The following is a 17,074-nucleotide window of genomic DNA, read 5'->3' as shown; positions in this document are numbered from 1 at the left end:
TTGCATGGGAGACCTTTGGTGAGCCCCTAGCTGCTTGAGCAATGCGTTGGGGATTCGGTAGGTGGCGCTCTTCCCCGTGAGTCGCTACTGAGTCCGTGGCCCAGCATAGAGCTGGCACCGTGCTGCTGGACCGACAGCAGCCATCACGGTCCACTTTCCCGAGTGCAGAGGGGCTTAACCGCGCTCACCGGCCCGGGTTCTGGCTGGCGTTCCGCCGCAGTTTCAGTGGGGTGCAGTGTGTGGTTCACCCCCTGCCCTGCGGTGCTGGGGACAGCACTGCTGTCTGTCTTACGCAGCTGGTGCCTTCCCCCCTGTACGTCCACCGCAGCCTTGAGAAGCTAAACCTCCGTTGATCTGTTATCTGGGGCCCTGAGCTGCCCCCCGATTCCAGGAGGAGATGGTTTGGATTGGGGGCAGCTGGCCGGGGGAGAGTCTGGGAGGAGCGCGCCCGGAAGCCTGAGTGCCTGGCGTCTGGAAGGGGGGATGAGCGTAGCCGGGGCGGTGGGCTCATGCTGTGTATAGTCAGTAAAGGGGCAGGGTTGAAGCTGGCGCTGACTTCCCCCCCCGCCCTGCTCTCTCCTCCAGCACTGCATCGACATCGTCCACGTCACCGGCCGCCGGCCCTTCGGCCAGAACCTGGTCAACATCTACACAGACGGGCAGCTGCAGCAAGTGGCTCAGCTTCGCTTTCCTTCCCTCAATGAGGTAACGCGGGGGGACCGTCTGGGTGCTGCTGCCTTGTTCCCCTCCTTCCCCTCCCAGCTCTCCTCGGCCAGGCCCCTCGCCTCCTAGGTGACCTAGACAGATGGCGCTCTGTCCTGCCACCCCCCGGCTTTCCACTGCTGACTTCGTTAGTTCCCTGCTTCTCTGGCCCTTCCCCTGTACAAGGACACGTGAGAAGAAGGTGCAGGTCGCGGGGGAGAGGAGCGGTGCTCTCACACTTCTGAGGGTGCCCGGGCTGAGGGACATTACTTGAGCCCGATTAGCAAAGCATCCTTGCTTGGGACAGTGCTCCGAAGCCTGGACTGAACTTGGAGTAAGCGCTGGGCTGGGCTGAGCGGTTTTATCCCCGTCAGGATGGAGGCGGGAGGGGGAGAGAGAAAGATCAAGGGGTGGTTGGGGGAGGCATGTCAGGGAAAGGTCAGATCTGAAGGGCCTGACTTAAGAATCTGCAGGTGGGCAGTGGGGGACACCTTGGATGAAGTGATGCCAGGCTGTGGAGAGCGACCAGGCCCGGGAGTGTTAGGAGGATGTGCATCAAGAGAACACTCCCCTCTGAGGCTCTGTGATAAAGGAAACCCTCAGGGCCTGAGCCCAACTCTTGCCCAGCTCCTTCCTGGGCACCCTCACCTCTCTTCCCGCGGCTGGGGGAGAGGTGGGGAAACGGCGGAGCTGTGCCCATCTGCCCTGAGCGGCCGGTCGCGCTGTCTCCTGAGCCGCCTGCCCAAAAGGATCCACTTTGGCGGCCCTGAGAGCCCGATGGCCTCAACCCAGCTAGCAGCTGGCTTTTCCCACTGGTCTGCTCTCCTCCCTGCGTCAGGTTTAACCCCTTCCTGGGTAAGCAGCGCAGTTCAGAGCCTGGCTGGTGGGGAGCGCTGTGTATGGTCTTCGGGGAGCCTCAGGCGTCCTTGGTGTGAATCACTGGAGGATTTGAGCAGCAGCCTGTAGTTGAATCCCACCAGGCGGACGTCCTTGTGTCGAATGCAGCAGTGGGGCCATGATAGCCGTGCTGGGCCCGGAGCACAAGGCATGGGCGGAGAGGCTTGGGCGTACCGGTCGGCACAGGGAGTCGTTTCCTCTACGCTCTGTGGGTCCTTCCGACAGCAGCCTCCAGACTGTCGCTGGATCTCCTGGGCCAAGAACCATCAGTGCAGTTCTGGAGCAGGGCTTCCTGCAGCCAGTCTGCTGAGCAGGATGAGGGAGGCACTGGGCAGCCAGCGTACTGAGCCAGGCTCTGCCCCATGAGTGGCTGCTCGTCGGTGGACGACGGTGGGGCTCCCTGGGAGCATAGGGGTCCTTCTGCACGGAGCAGCTGGCAGGGCCGGGGTCTAAAACAAGGGGCATCTCCCAGCCAAAGTGTGTGAAACGCAGAAATGCTGCCATGGCCCAGGGTTCTCCCCGGCTCGTTGTCTAGGTGACTGAGAACTAGAAGAGGTAAAAACACAACAGCTGCGCCTCCTTTGGCCCTAGGAAGATGGATTGGGTGGGTCCTACAGTAATAGGTCTCGTTCATCTCTGCTGCCTCGGATTCAGGTATCTGAGCCATAACGTTAGGAGGCGCCTTTCGGTCCTAGACCAGCTCCCAGAGACCCCATCCCCGTTCAGTGCTGGGAGGCTGCTCCGGCTCGACAGCGGCCCCTCGTTGCTGAGGGGAGACGCAGGAGTCTCCTTTCCCATCGTGTGCTGCCCAATCCGGTCGTTCCAGGGGCCAGTGGTGGAGGGCAGGTTCTAGTCCCGCATCTTTGGGTGGAAGAAGAGGGCTCAATAAAGGGGGCTACAGAAAGGAGAGGACGGCAGCCACCTGCCAGTCCTGTCTTTGGGAACATGACGCTTCCTGCTCGTGTTGCGGCAGCACCGGGAGACCCTAACCAAGGACAGGGTCCCGGTGCGCTAGGCGCTGTACAAATGCACATAGGAGACAGTCCCTGCCCTGACAAGCTTTGTCTAAATACAAGTCAAAGGGTCTAGGGAGGTGGCGCACTGCAAGAGCCGCGTTACCCTCCTCTCCAGGGCTCCGTGCAATTGTTCCCTCCTCTCTCTTTTCAGTCTTTCACCTCGTGTTGCATCGGCTCTGCTGGCCACCGGACAACGACCACCTCCACGGTCTACCCCTCGCCTTCCCACTCGCCGGAGCCTGCCTTCCCCTCCCACCCCTCCCTCAGCCGCTCCCAATCCTTCCCTGCCTCGCTGGCCACGCACTCCTGGACTCCCGGGGCCGCTCAGCCCCCCAGAGAAGGCCAGGTGTCCACGACAGTGGCAGGGAGTCAAGACACAGAGTGGGGGACCCCTACATCCCTCGAAGGACATCTGGGGTCGGTGTCCATCTTCTGCGAAGCCCTCCAGCAGACGCAGGTCAAAGCACTTTTCTCCTCAGGTAGGTTCTGGATCTCAAAGGCAGAATCTCCCCTTTCGTTTCCTCTTCTCGCTCAGTGAGCCGGCCTGAGGCGTGATATCCCTCATTCAGCTCGGGGGACGGCCCGGGAGGCTGTTCTCCTGCTGCAGGGGTGTTTCTGTGCAGGGCGGGAGCAGGAGGATGAGGGGCAGTAGGAATCTCTTGGAGGCCTCGGCCACGCAGGGCTCAGAGCAGTGCTAGCTGTCTGACACAAGTCGCTGCTGGCCGGGTTGCGACCCTGAGTACCGGCAGGGTCCGGAACGCGCTGAGGAATTTGTAGGAGCTGCCCTGCCCCATCCCCGGCAGCATGGCTGGGGATCGCACCCACCCCAGTGGTGCACAGACCGTCCAAGCTGCGCGGTGATTCCAGAGCACCGATCACGCAGTCTGGGACTCAGGGCCGAACAGGGGGTTTAATCACATGGGTCCTGCTGCAGGATAGATTTCCATAGCCTGGCTCGGGCCCCACGCCAGCCACGCTCCCTATCCCCAGAGTGTGACGCCCCACGGTGCCGAGTGCATCGCTCCCCTGGCTTGGGAGGAGGCCGCCCTGGCAGGGACCCATGCAGGGAGGGAGAAGGGGGCAGGTCGCTCTCGCACAGGGTCCGGGACCAGTGGGGATCAGAGCAGGGATAGCTGTGTAGGCCTCTGCACTCGTTGGCCAGTAGGGTCAGCCCCAGGTCGGAACACGCGCTCGGCTCTCTGGGCCAGCCCGGCAACAGGGTGCTTGTCGCTCGCTCACCCCGCTCGCCCTTCCCTCCCGCCCGCAGGACCAAACGTTACGTCGCCGCTCAAGCCGGAAGGCGACTTCCTGGAACTCAGCAGCAAGCTGCTCCTCTACTACACACCCCAGGTAAAGAGGGACCTTCCTGGGCACCTGTCTGCGGTTCTGTCCCTGCCGGCACCATCTCGAGGGATTGGCACGGCCGGTGCTGCTGGGGGTTCGCTGGGCCGTGCTCGGACGAGCCGCCTTGGGCTTGGAGAGAGCACTGCATTGAGCGCTGGCCAGCTCTGCCAAGGGGCTGGGAGTTTGTGGGTGGAGCTGGAAAGGTACGTGGGTGATGGGGTTACAGGGGTGAGGGGCACGCTGCAGCGGGGTGACCAGCTCTGTATGGAATTACCAGTCTCTTGGGCTGGGCTGGCCCCTGGTGGCAATTGCTTTAAACAGCTCTGGGACCTTCCTCGTTAGGTGATGGTAAATCCTTCAGTCTGGCTGGGTGCCGCTCTGCAGTCGTGGCAGAAAAGGAATGACACAAAGCAGCCAAAACGGATCCTCACCACATGCATCTGCTCGGCCCGTAGCTCAGAAGAGCCCCGCATGCAGGGGACCTCTGGGTGTGAGGAGATATCACAGTCAAGCTGTGGAACTCTTTGCCAGAGGATGTTGTAAAGGCCAAGACTATAACAGGGTTCAAAAAGGAACTAGATAAGTTCCTGGAGGATGGGTCCATCAATGGCTATTAGCCAGGATGGGCAGGGATGGTGTCCCTAGCCTCTGTTTGCCAGAAGCTGGGAATGGGCGACAGGGGATGGATCACTTGATGATTCCCTGTTCTGTTCATTCCCTCTGGGGCACCTGGCATTGGCCACTGTCAGAAGACAGGATACTGGGCTAGATGGACCTTTGGTCTGACCCAGTATGGCCGTTCTTATGTTTCCTGTAGTAAACACGCAGCCCTTCAGGGGCTAGATCCTTCCTCCCCCGGTGTGTGTGGAGGGTAGGGTTAAATCACATGCCATGGGCCGCCAAAGTACCTGCCTTCCCGGGCTGCGAGTTCGGCACAAGGGACTCGGTGACAGTCTGAGGTTGCTGTTTGTAACAAGGGCTGCCTTGCATTGCTTCCAGTCTAAACAGACCAGACGAAGTCGGTATCCCTGTTTTACACAGGCTTGGAGAGATCAAGTGACTTGCCCAAGGTCACGCAGGAGGTTTGTGGCAGAGCTGAGAACGCTGGATCTCTGGAGTCCCAGCCCAAACCGCAAGGCCACCTTTCCTCTCCTTCTCTCTCCTTGTCTCGGGTGATGGCTTATGCCAGGATAGGGAGCATGTGTGTGTTGAGCCTGTTGGCATGGCCATAGTGTGTGCTAAAGACGTGTCGTTTGCTTGCACTGTTGTAGGCTTGTAAAAATAACATCTGCCTGGACCTGTCTCCAAACCATTTTTTTGACGGGAGGCTGACCGGACACAAAGTGGTGAACTGGGATATCAAGGTACGGTGCTGCCTCTCGGTCTCCCCCGGCTCTTGGAGTTGGTGGGCGCTGGGCCAACGAGATTGGGACTCAGTGGGAAACATGGTCTTGGGTAGCACCGGTGCTTCCTACAGTGCTAAATTGGGATCGATGCATCGTCATGTTGTCAGACAATCGCATGGGTTAGATCACCCAGTTCAACTCCTTCCCTACAGGATGTAGGTGCCAACTCCCTGGGTGCTCCAGCCCCAGAGCACCCATGGGTGGGGGGGGGGAATAGTGCGTGCTCAGCACCCACTGGCAGCAGTGCCAATCAGCTCCTACCCTCAGCGCCTGCCGCGATCAGCTGTTTGGCGGCGTGCAGGAGGCGCTGGGGGAGGAGAGGAAGGAGTGGAGATGGGAAGAGATGGAGCAGGGGCGGGAAGAGGCAGAGCGGGTGAGATAAGGGGTGGAGGGGGTGGGACTTGGGGCAGAGTGGGGGTCGAACGTCCCCCCGGGAACAGAGGAAGTCAGCTCCTATGCTACAGAACGCGTAAGAGTGTGGGGGGGTCTGTCTGATACGAAAGATCTCCTGCACTGGGGCGTAAGAGACTGTTCTCCAGTCTATTATTTCACTGCCATGGGGATTTTCCTGACATTTAACCTATATCTTACTTTTCTTAATGCCATCCTATTCACCCGTCGCTTCTCGCCCTGTGTGCCCCTTAGATAATTCCTCTCTGACACTCCCACCCATGGGGTTCCCCTTGCCCCATTACCCCCTTACACTGAGCGTGGCTGAGCAATAGTTGTTCGTACCCCAGAGCCCCTTCAGCGCCCAGATCATTTTCCTTGCTCTTCTCTAAACCCGCTCCCCAGATATTGACAAACTGGAGGAACGCTTGAACGCTGCATCCCCGGCTCAGGTTTGCAAACCACTGGCAGTCTTGTGCTGTCAAGAGTGCCCCCGATAACGTCACGGCCCACGGCGTATGGTCCACGGTCTCGCTGTGCAACTCAGGCACACGCAACGCAAACACTAATCTAGCGCTGCTCTAGGGCAACGATCGGCCCAACAGCTTTTGAGACCGGTCGCCCAGAGGATGCAGAGCCCAGTTTATTTGCTTTTATGACCCTGGTGCTAACTTGAGCTTTCAGTGCTCCAGACCGTTTAGATTCAGTGGGCCTGATTCTCTTCAGCTAAGGAGTAGCCCCACTGAGGTCTATAGTTAAACTGGTGTGGGTGACGAGGAGTCAGGCACAGCTGCTGAGACAGACACACACACATGGGTTTTTTCCACTGCTAAACCCTTGTTCCCTGGCTGGCTGTTGGGCTGCATGGCCTGCGGCTGGCTCTGGGGAAGCGGCGGCTGGCTCTGGGAAGCGGCGGCTGGCTCTCTTGCTGACTCCGAGGGGCGGGCAGTCCCTGGGCCTGAGCAGGCTTGTTCTGTAGGGTCTCTCGGGCTGGTACCTCGCTGGAGTCTTGCATGCACGGTTACTTACCTGAGCACTGCCCTGCGCGGGCGCGGCATGAGCTGGCAAGGACGGAAGCGCCGTGCATCAGCCAAGGCCCTGTCTCTCTCTCTCCTCCTGTAGGACGTGGTGAACTGCGTTGGCGGGATGGGGGTGCTCCTCCCGTTGCTGGACCAAGTGGCGGCCGAGAGAAAAGAATCGGAGGACAGCCAGGAAACCCACGACCTGGTTGGGCCCGAACTGACCTCCTCGCGGAATCGCCAAGGAATGCTCATCCCCCTGGGCAAGTCCTCCGGTGAGCGCAGCCTCTGTGTGGCTATTGGGAGGGGGGGCAGCGGGAGACCAGGGCGCTGCTGGAGCCCTGAAATTCTCCTGGGCCACGTACCTACCTGTCCCTTGGGCAGCCAGCCCCACTCCCCCCCTTGGCAATAAGAGCTGGTCCCTGGCTGACCCGTCTCGTCCCCTTCTGCAGAGGGCAGACTGGAGAAGAACGGCGTGGCTGCGTTTTTGCTGCTGGTCAAGAACTTTATCCGGCATCACCCCGTGAACCAGGAGAGCCTCGTGCAGTGCCACGGGCCGGCGATCATTGGAGCTCTGCTGCAGAAGGTAAGAGACTTCCAGGGCCAGCCGGCCAAGCCATTCGTCACCTAGGGCAGCTAAACAAGGCGGTGCTGAGCCCAGGGCCTGGCACGGGGTGCATTAAAGCTGGCCGCTGGGCCGCTGCGTGTGCCTGCAAAGGGAATGTCCAATCAGGGAATGCACGTAATGCCATGCAGTGCTGGCTGCAGAACAAGCTATGATAGGTGACCTCTGCTCCCAGTCGTTTCAATAGGGTGTTGACTCTGGAGCATACTGACGGCTTGATCTCAGAGGTGTCGGAGACATAAAGAGTATTTTACACATGTTGTGGGGACACCCAAACACCTGTCCCTTTTACCCCTCGTGTTAAGAGTTTATTCTCTCCTTCTCTCTCATCACCCAAAAAGGCAAGTTCTCTGCTCCCTTAGAGCCCCCCTCTGGCTTAGGAAAGCATCTGCCCGCCTTTTGTTGTGAGAGCTCTAAGGCAGGTTCATTTTCTGTGGGTCACATGACTCGTAAGTCCCAGAATGCCCTATGGCTGCGGGATCGAAATGGCGCCGCCCACCCAGCTCTCGTTGCTCTGCGCTCGTCAGGTCTCCAGCCTCATGATGGACATGAACGTGCTGATGGCCTCGCAGATCCTGATGGAGCAGGTGGCTGCCGAGAGCCACAGCTTCCTGCTGCACCTCCTGTACCAGTACCTGCTCTTCGACTTCCGCATCTGGAGCAAGAGTGACTTCGCCGTCCGGCTAGGTAAGTGCCTCCTGGGGCGGCGAGCGCTGCTGGGGGCCTGCTTCCTGGGCGGGGTGCGCCTTGGCAGCTCACGGCTTCCCGTTGTGTGGGTCAGGGGATCAGCTGCCTCCTGGCCGAGAGCTTGCTTCCTGTCCTGGCTGTCTCTGCTTGCCAAATACAGGTACTTACTTAATCTTCTGGATGGGTCCGCTCTCTCCCTCTCTTCCCCAACGCCTGCAGGTCACATTCAGTATTTATCGAACACCATCAAGGACCACAAGCAGAGGATCCGCAAGAAATACGGGGTCCAATACATCCTGGACTCCATTCGGACATATTACGGGTGAGTCGTTAGAGGCTGGCTCGCGGCTTCCAACTTGCCCTTGTTTGCCCTGGGAGTTGGCAGAGCCGCTTTAACCCTTCAGTGCCTGGAGAAGAGGGGATGTCCTGGGGCAGCACATGGGAAAGCTGAACCGGCTCCTTGGCTCCAGGCAGTCTGAGAAGTTGTTCTCTCCAGCCTGCTCTGCCCAGGACCCATCCGTTTCTTTTCCCGCAGCGGAGGCATGCGGTGTGGGGGAAACGCAGGCAGCAGGTAACTTTCCCCCACCCCAGTCGGTGAGGCTAGCCCGTGGCCCCGCCTCTTCCGCCTGAGGCCCCCACCCACCCGCCAGAACCTTGAGCCGCTGCCGCCCCTTCACCCCCCACTTCCGCAGCCTGAGGCGCTCCGGCCGCCCTACCACCCCTGACCTCCAACTAGAGCACAGCCCCTGCTGGCTTCACGGGAGATAGGGAGCATGGGTGGGGCGGAGCATGGGCAGGGCCACATCTGGGTTAGGGGATGCTTAACCTCCCCTGGCCTTCGCTACCCACTGCCCATGGCAGGCTGTTCGGTGGGCGCGTCTCAAGGCTGGAGTAGAACTGACTCCCCGGTGAAGACGCTTTGCCCCGTTCCTGCCAGTTCTGCTGCTGCTTTCGGAGCCCCCCTGGGCGCTGCGTGCGGCAGTGAGATTCTTGTGCCATCCCCTCCCCCGGTTTGCCCCATGGCTCTGGATTCCTGCAGCCTGAGAGTTCCCGTCCCACACGCCCCGCTAGGCAGCTCCGTGATCGGGAACCGTGCCTGCCTCTGTTGGGGGCGGGGGGCTGGAGCCCTGTCGGGGGTGGCACTATAAAGCGAAGCCAGGGGAGGGTGAGGAATGCGGTTCTCCCCCATTTCCGCATCCGGGCTATGTCGTCGATGCCCTTAATGTAAAGTCCCTCCCCTTCCCCCTCTCTCGCAGCGCTCATAAGGAAAAGCCGATTCCCGCGGACGATGTGAAGACGGTGCAGATGTCCCTGTTCAGCCTGGTGAAGGACTTCCTCTGCAGGAGCTTCTCTGCCGACGAGATGCAAAGCTCCCTGAACTACCTGGCTGCGGTGCACGATGAACACCAGGTGCGGCAGGAGAGGCACCACTAGGGGGCAGCGTCTTGTGGTTAAGGTGCAGGATTGGAACTCGGGGGGTCCTACGTTCATGGCCACAGCCGCCCTGAGTGACCTTTCATTTCTCTGGGCTTCAGTTTCCCATCTTTAAAAGGGGGAGCGATCCTTCCTTCATCCTGCCTGTTCAGACTGCAAGCTGTCCTGGGCCGCGACTCTCTTACCGTGGGTTTGTGCAGCACCTAGCGCTGCGGGGCCCAGCTCTTGGCCGGAGCCCGTTGGCGCTACTGCAGTACAAATACTGCTTCCTAATAGAGAGCTCAGAGGTGGCTGGGTTGTCCCGGAGGTGTGACGAACGGCGGCCGTGCCCTTGCCTTGAGAAGTGACCGCTTGGGGCCAAGCTGGAACCGCGGCTGGAGTCAGCGCAGGGACCGCATGATGCGCGGGAGGACACTGTGTATATTTACTTGGGGGGGCCCAGATCCAGCCCTGCACCGTGGGGTCTGGAAGCCGGGCTGTGCCTTTAGCGAGGTCCCGAAGGAAAATCCCGACCCAGCTCGCTCGGCTGAAGCTGGGCTGGCCCTGGGTAAAACCGTGTGTGGCGAGCGATAATCTGTAGGAGGTGGGGACGCGCAGGGAGCTGATTGGCTAAGGGCTCGTTTAATTAGCCAGCTGGGGCGGGAATGTACAGCCCGCTACCAAGTGTCCGTGCGGACCCAGCAGCCGCGCGCTAGCGGTTCTGTCGTGCGCTGGGATCTGCACCACGGCACTTCTAGCGCACGGCAGGAGGGTCCCTGTGGCCAGGTAGCGCGCAGCAAAGGCATGTGCTGTAGATTTACACCCCACCTTACCCTGCGTTAACTGTCCATCTAGACAAGCCCTCGGGGGCTGTTGTCGGAGCTGTTTTTCCAACCGTAACCGCACCTTCAGCAACCCCTATTACCGTGAATATCCCCCCGAATCCCTGCCCGTCACTCGTCTGAGAGCCCGGGAGGCGTGGCTGTATCCCGAGGCCGGGCCGAAGGGTGGAGGGGCTGCTGTGGTCTGGGGGCGATGGCCAGTCGGCGTCCGTGGGGTGTAACTGCGGCCGTGGCCATTGCAGGTGTGTGGGGTTCTGGAGGTGATCCAAAGCTTGTTGAAAGACTCGGCCTCCCAGGACCAGCTCTACGCCTTCCTCTTTGAGTCGGGGAACGTGGAGGTCCTGTTCTCGCTGCTCGTCCAGAGGAAGTTCTCAGACGACGTACGGGAGAGAGTCTTCAAGGTGAGACGCGAGTCCTAGAGCCTGGCGTTGTCCGAGTCCCCCTGGCCTCCAGCTCCAGGCCCGTGGTGGCTCCCGCCAAGCCCCGTCCCTAAGGCCGGCGCTCTCCCTCCCGCAGGTCCTGTACAAGATGCTGAAATACGAGAAGGCGCACGAGCGCAGCAAGTACCGCCTGAAGCTCAAGGACATCGGCTACCAAGGGCTCATATCGTATCTGAATGACACCCCAGTGTCCATGCTGCTCTTCCGGTGTCTCCTGGAGCAGGTCCTGGGCTCAGGTACGGTGCCTGCCTCGAGGCCGTGGACCTGCCGCGCTACAGCCACGTGGCTTAGGGGGCGTGTTGCTAAAGAGAGCCTGGGATTTATGGAGCCGGGGGTCAGCCATCTGTTTCGGACCTGGGATCCCATGCTGAACCCCCCTTCCCCAGCGAAGTGTGGGGGAGTGTCTGGGCCGGGCTGGCTCGGAGCAGCCGCCGGTCTCCACTGAAGGCAGGCTGCGCTGTAGCCGGAGAAGGGTCCGTTAAGGTCAGTGCGCCGCAGGGCCGCATCCCATGCCCGTTCTTGCTTCTCATCCCCGCAGACTCTCCCAGCTACAAGGACCTGATGGCCGTGGTGTACCTGTCCCACCGGGCGGAGCTGGCGGTCAGGCTGGATACCTGCCGGAAGGTAGGGCTGTCCGGCGGGGAGTTCTGCAGGTTTCCCTGATCGTGCACTCTTGCAGAGAGACGAGTCCATGTCACTCCCTGCGTGTACAGCCCCAGATGGGCTCAAACTCGGGCCTGGTGCATTAACCCATCAGGCTCCCAAGTCAGCTGGTTCTGTCTCTTGACATGCCCTCCGGGCCCCATGTCCCTGGAAGCTGTTGCCCTCCGAAGGCGGCTGGGCGTCCTCAGGAGCTGGCGTCTGTCACTAAGGCACTGCTCCATCTCACACCGATTGGCCATGCAGCCTGTGACCCGAGCAGACGCACCTGCAGGCTGACCTCCCATCTTGTCCTCTTGGGCAGGGGCATATTGGCAGTGCCGTGAGCTGCCCTTGTTCCATAGACAGACCGACGCCGTCCGTCTCCAGGGCTAAATGCAGACACCCTATTCCATCCAGGGCTAAATGCAGACACCCTATTCCATCCCCCATTGTTTGCAGCCGGGCTGCTGGTGTCCCTAGATCCCTCGCACGCTGCGGTCCTGAGTGACCGTGCTCAGTGGAGCCAGGCGTAACCCCATCTCCCCACTTCTCTCCGAAGAGTGGAAGGCGGGGAGAGATGCTGATTAGCAAGAGCTTGGAGCCACATGGGGCGGGAAGCCAGCTGAGCGGCTGGCAGGCATGGAGACCCTTCGAGGCAGCCGGCCAGCCGGTGTCATGAGAAGGGCTGGCCGGGGAAGGAGCCGCCGAGATGACAGAGATCCAGCTCAGCGTGATCAAAGGCTTTCAGCCTCCCTTGACGTCACTGTCCCGGAACTCAGACCCGTCCCCAGCGTGCAGCCGCAAAGGGGCGGAGGAACCGAAGGGCTGAACGCATCCCGACGGTGGCTCTTGGTCTCTGCTGGACGGGTTTCAGCTGCTCGCCAGATCTGGGGTTGGGGAGGGATTCGGCCCCACAGGCCCGTAGGTATCTGAGCAGGTACTTGGATTCAGCGCTGATGGGGCCGTACAAGTACCTAGTGAGGTGAACGGAGCTCTGCTCGAGGACTGCAGGCACGGCTCGGGCCATTGCATCCTCGCTGCTGGAGCGAGGCCAGCGCAGAGCATGGGGGCTGCAGATGTGGGAGCCCTGATTTCTGGGCTGAGGAGCGGCAGGCGTGACCCCTCTCCCGACCGCACGTGGGGCCCTCTAAGGAGGGTTTCCCTACCCCGCGGTGCTGCCGTCTTGAGGAATGCGGGAAGCAGTAGACAGGCCCAGCTCCCTTTAACCCAGCCTTGCCCGATCCTTGAGGGCTAGTCACTGGTGGACGTTGGCCGAATCCTCGTTTGCCCCAGTAAAGGCGGGCGAGTGGATTGTGCAGCTGAGCGCCCTGGCGCTAGTGCCAAACTCCTCCCCCTCTGACGGGCACAGGGAGTGGGAACAGATCTGCTCGGCCACGCTGGTCCGTGACATGCCCCGTTCTGTCCTCTCCCCGCCTGCAGCTCTTCCACCTGATCTACTCCCAGCACGACATGGTGAGGCAGCTGGCGAAGCTGGCCGGCTGGCAGGACACGCTCACCAAGCTCTACGTCAAGGAGTCGTACGAGTCCCGCCAGCACAGCCTGAGCGGCTCCGCCAACGGGGGCTGCCTCGGCTTCCTGAAGTTCTCGGAGCACGCGGGCAGGGAGTTGGGCACTGAGGCTGGAAAGGAGCGGCTGGATAGTGCCAGCCCTGCCCTGGCAGACCTTCAGGACCTGGACGTCTTCCTGCCGATGGGGTTCGAGGCCTCCGACCACGAGCTTTCCGAGGGCTTCTCGGACCACTCTGTCTCCCCGACCGGCGGCTCCAAGCCCTTCCGTTCCTATAACTTCAAATCCTTCGACTCCTCGGACCGCACCAGCCACTCCTCCTCCTCCAACACTATCGACATCCCCGGCCAGGGGGAGGCCCCCTCCGCCGACGCCCTCCAGTTCGACAGCATCTACCACCCGCTCTCGCCCTTCTGCATGTCGCCCTTCGACCTCGGCCTCGACCTGGCCAGCACCTGCTCCACCGCCACCGTGGAGAGCGGCAACCAGACGCCGGGGAGCTTGCCGGGGACCCCCTCCCCTCTGGAGTACTTCAAACCTTTCCCGGGCATGCGGGCTCGCAAAAGCTCCAGCCTCTCCAACGTCCTGGACGAAAGCAGCTACCAGGAGACGCTGGCCAGCGACGACGTCTCCAATACCAGTAACCCCCAGGTAAGGTGCTGCCCCCCCGAAGGCCAGCAAAGGAGCCGCTCTCCCGCTGTGGCCCAGAGGGGAGCCGGCAGCAGTGGATGAGCAATGGTGCCGCTGTCTGTAGTAGGAGGGGTTTGCTTCTCTCCTAGGCTTGGTGTCGTCCCTTTGCCGCTAGCAATAGGCACATGCCAACTCCCGAGTGTCCCCCTGCGATGTCTGGCCCACTGGACGCTCTTAAGAATTACCGGCCCTGCTGTCCCCAAAGCCCAGCCCGGTTACTAGTCCCACCGTAGAACGCAGCTCTGCATCGTGCACGGCGCTGCTTTCTCTAGGAACAGATCGCGAGCGGGAGCGGATTTACCCCAGAGCAGGGATTTAGGTGGTAGCCCGCAGAAACAGCGGAAACACAGGGTGAGCCGTAAAACATGCCTGCTGGAGCCCATGTTCCACTAACCGGATGCCCCCCATCTAAGAAAGTTCTGCTCACCGCCCAGTCCTCCTTGCAGCACCTTTTCCCGACACCTGCCTTTCACAAGACCGTAGGGTGACCAGACAGCAAGTGTGAAAAATCGGGATGGGGGTGGGGGAGTAATGGGCACCTATATAAGAAAAAGCCCCAAATATCGGGACTGTCCCTATAAAATGGGGACATCCGGTCACCGTACAAGACCATGCCCGCTGGCAGCTGGCCTCCCCAGATGGAGGCGGCCAGGGTTTCTCTGCACCCCTAGATGCACTAAGACCAGCCTTTTGTTGTTCACCTGTAAACCAGGTTCTCCCCGCTCCCCGCCATTCACCCCTTCCTGTTAATTTTTTTCCCCTCAAGTCCCCACCGTCTCTTCATCAGCATTTGATTCTGTGCAAACAGCCACCCGCTCCGAGATGCACAGAATGCAACAGTAAGACAGGGAGCGAAGTCTCTTCGCTCCAGCGCGACCCGTCTTAAGACGTGTCCATTAACGCCAAGTCGTTAAGAACAAACGTTCCTGTCTAGACACACGTCTCCTTGCGTGTTATCTGCACCCACGGTTCCCAAAGGTTCTGCTGCCTGGTGTGACGGAGGCTGTACGTGACGCTCTTCGCTATCTACGTAGGAACGCACTGGACCAAGAGAATCCCTGTAACCCCTGTGCCCCCGGTGCCCTCTGCCAGTTGGCATCAAGAGATCCTTGAGTCAGGGCCCTCTAACGCCAGCACTCTGTCCCCAGACGCCCCACTCCAAATCCCACCCCCATCATATCTGAGCAGGGCAGTTGTCTCCACCAGGGGGCACTGCGTCAGCCATCCCCTTTAGGAGAAGCCCATGGGGAGCGGACCAGCTGCTCAGATCAGCGTGTGTTTTCCGGCTCTCCCCCCATCTCAGCAAACGCCGGAGGAGGAGCTGTGCAACCTGCTCACCAACATCATCTTCTCGGTGACCTGGCGCGGGGTGGAGGGCTGGGACGACGCGGCCTGGAAGGAGCGCGGGCAGGTCTTCTCTGTCCTCACCAAGCTGGGCACAGCCTGCGAGCTGGTGCGGCCACCGGACGAGATCAAGCGCAGGTGGGTGCTGGCAGAGCGGCCAGCCTGCTCCCGCCTGCTGGGTTCTGGCCAGCTTGGGGGAGGGGGTTGGGAGGTGGAGAAATAGGATCAGAATTGGGCCCACATGTCGGCCAATGGAGCTGCTTCATTTTACCCCTATGCAGCCAGAGTCCTTCCCCGCCCCCACACCAGCCCATTTCTCTCCCCCATTTTTACCTTGGAGGGCGTGGGCTTGTGAAAGTGACACATTCGTTACCAAAGGTAGCTGTGCTGGCTAGTAACCACCTGCTTGTCCAGCCCTGCGCCCCCATGCCCAGCCCATGTCCTTTGCTCCCAGCCAGCAGGCTCACGCCGTCACAGCCCTGCATGCCCAGCCGGGACTGGGCCCCTCGCTCCAGACCCACAGTCCCGTACGATCCCAGCTGTGGCCCTCGCCCGCTCCAGCTCTTCCAGTGCCCCCTTCCTCCTGACCTGTCCTTTCTCATCCCGTCTTGGGCATCTCATGTGTCTGACAAGTGGGCTGCATTTCATGATGTCCCCGCACACATCAGGAGTAGGCCCCTCCCCACCCCCCAAATGCATTACACTTGGGTTAGTGGCTTTTCCCCTGTACAGATGCCCCTCTGTCTCCTTGAAATAAGGAGCTTCCCAGCCGGTTCATGAGTGTCAGAGCCCAGGGTAATCCCGGGTTGGGGCGCTGCAGAGCGCGTGCCCCTGAAACGCTCCCCGGAGGGACGGGTGCTTTGCAGAGAAACTTTGGTCTTGGGCACCTGCTTCCCGCGGCTGGTTTGCCGGCCTGGGACTTGAGACGTGAGTTCAGTTCCCACCTCTGCCGCCGCCTGCCTGTGGGACCTTGGGCATGTCCCTTAGCCCTCCCATCTGTAATACCAGGCAGGGGGTGGAGGATTTTGAAGCGCTCAGAGACTATATGAATGGGGATCCCGAAGAGAGAGAGGCTGCGTGACCAACACGCTATCCGGCAGCTGCTAGCAGCGTGCGTAGCATCTGGGGATACCTGGAGTCCCCCGCTCGGCGCGGGAGGATGAGTGGGTTATTCTCTAGAGCAGGCGGTGCCATCGGATGCCTGACCCACGCGCGCACACACACACACTCCCTGTCTCTCTCGCAGCCTCCTGGAGATGATGTTGGAATCGGCCTTCACGGACATCAAGGAGTCGGCCCCGGCCACTCTGCCCAGCCTCACCCAGAACGTACTCAAGTTGCTGAGACTTCTCCAGGACTTCTTGTTTTCCGAGGGACACAACAACCAGGCGCTGTGGAGCGAGAAGGTCTGCGCGGGTGCCCTGGTGGGCCTGGGGGGGGGGAAGGTGGTCTTGCCGCTCTGCTCCCTGGGGTAGCGGAGTGCTGCCGTGCAGGGGGCTCGTCGGCTGCTGGAGGTGTGCTGCCGTGACAGCCGCAGGAGAGCCGTGGGTCTCTCTCTTTCCCGCCTGCTGCGATTCATTGGCTGCCCTCCTTTTGGGGTCGCTGCTTTGCAGCTGGTTTCCCCCGTTAAATACCCCAGCCTGGGCTTCAGGTGCAGCCCCCCCGGACGATACCCGTTCCCGTAGGCCGGGGAAGCAAAGCGCGGGGGCTGGGAGGGGGAGCTCCGTCGCTGTCCTTGCCGGGAGGGGTCACTCTGCCCTTCCTGTGGCTGCAGATCTACGAGGGGGTGAACAGCCTGCTGGACAAGCTGGGGGTGTGGTACCACTTGGCCAACGGGACCTCGGACCTGAAGGAGATGGCTCAGATCGGCCTGCGTGTCCTCGTCGGGTACAGCGGGCTGGAGGAGGCGCAGGTGAGCCGGCCCGGGGGCAGCGCCTCCAAGGCCCAGGAGGCTGGGGACCCCGACTGGCCTCGTTTGGGGCCCCCTGAGGGCTCCCCTTCTCTCTGTGGGGAGGGGCTGGGCTCTGAAGGGAAGTGGGGGGGCTGTATCCGCTGGCCGGGAGGAGGGAGCAGCCAGGAAGGGGAGGGAT

The 17,074-nt window shown here is 61.1% G+C and overlaps 1 protein-coding gene across 1 annotated transcript in view; it reads left to right on the top strand.

The window, feature by feature from the left end:
• NBEAL2 (neurobeachin like 2) overlaps positions 1-17,074 on the top strand; it is a 181,140-nt gene that overhangs the window by 136,342 nt on the left and 27,724 nt on the right. The window contains 18 exon segments of the mRNA XM_065582541.1: positions 586-705; positions 2,767-3,094; positions 3,883-3,965; positions 5,231-5,323; positions 6,878-7,049; positions 7,227-7,360; positions 7,927-8,086; positions 8,306-8,408; positions 9,343-9,496; positions 10,584-10,742; positions 10,858-11,017; positions 11,320-11,405; positions 12,864-12,958; positions 13,170-13,284; positions 13,287-13,601; positions 14,944-15,122; positions 16,231-16,390; positions 16,759-16,896. Of these exon segments, the coding sequence (XP_065438613.1) occupies positions 586-705; positions 2,767-3,094; positions 3,883-3,965; positions 5,231-5,323; positions 6,878-7,049; positions 7,227-7,360; positions 7,927-8,086; positions 8,306-8,408; positions 9,343-9,496; positions 10,584-10,742; positions 10,858-11,017; positions 11,320-11,405; positions 12,864-12,958; positions 13,170-13,284; positions 13,287-13,601; positions 14,944-15,122; positions 16,231-16,390; positions 16,759-16,896 (2,754 nt within the window).

This window comes from Chrysemys picta, chromosome 2 (genome assembly GCF_011386835.1).
Source record: "Chrysemys picta bellii isolate R12L10 chromosome 2, ASM1138683v2, whole genome shotgun sequence".
NCBI classification, from domain to species: domain Eukaryota; kingdom Metazoa; phylum Chordata; order Testudines; family Emydidae; genus Chrysemys; species Chrysemys picta.
Note: the sequence above shows the minus strand (reverse complement) of the source record. Positions and strands in the feature narration are given on the sequence as shown.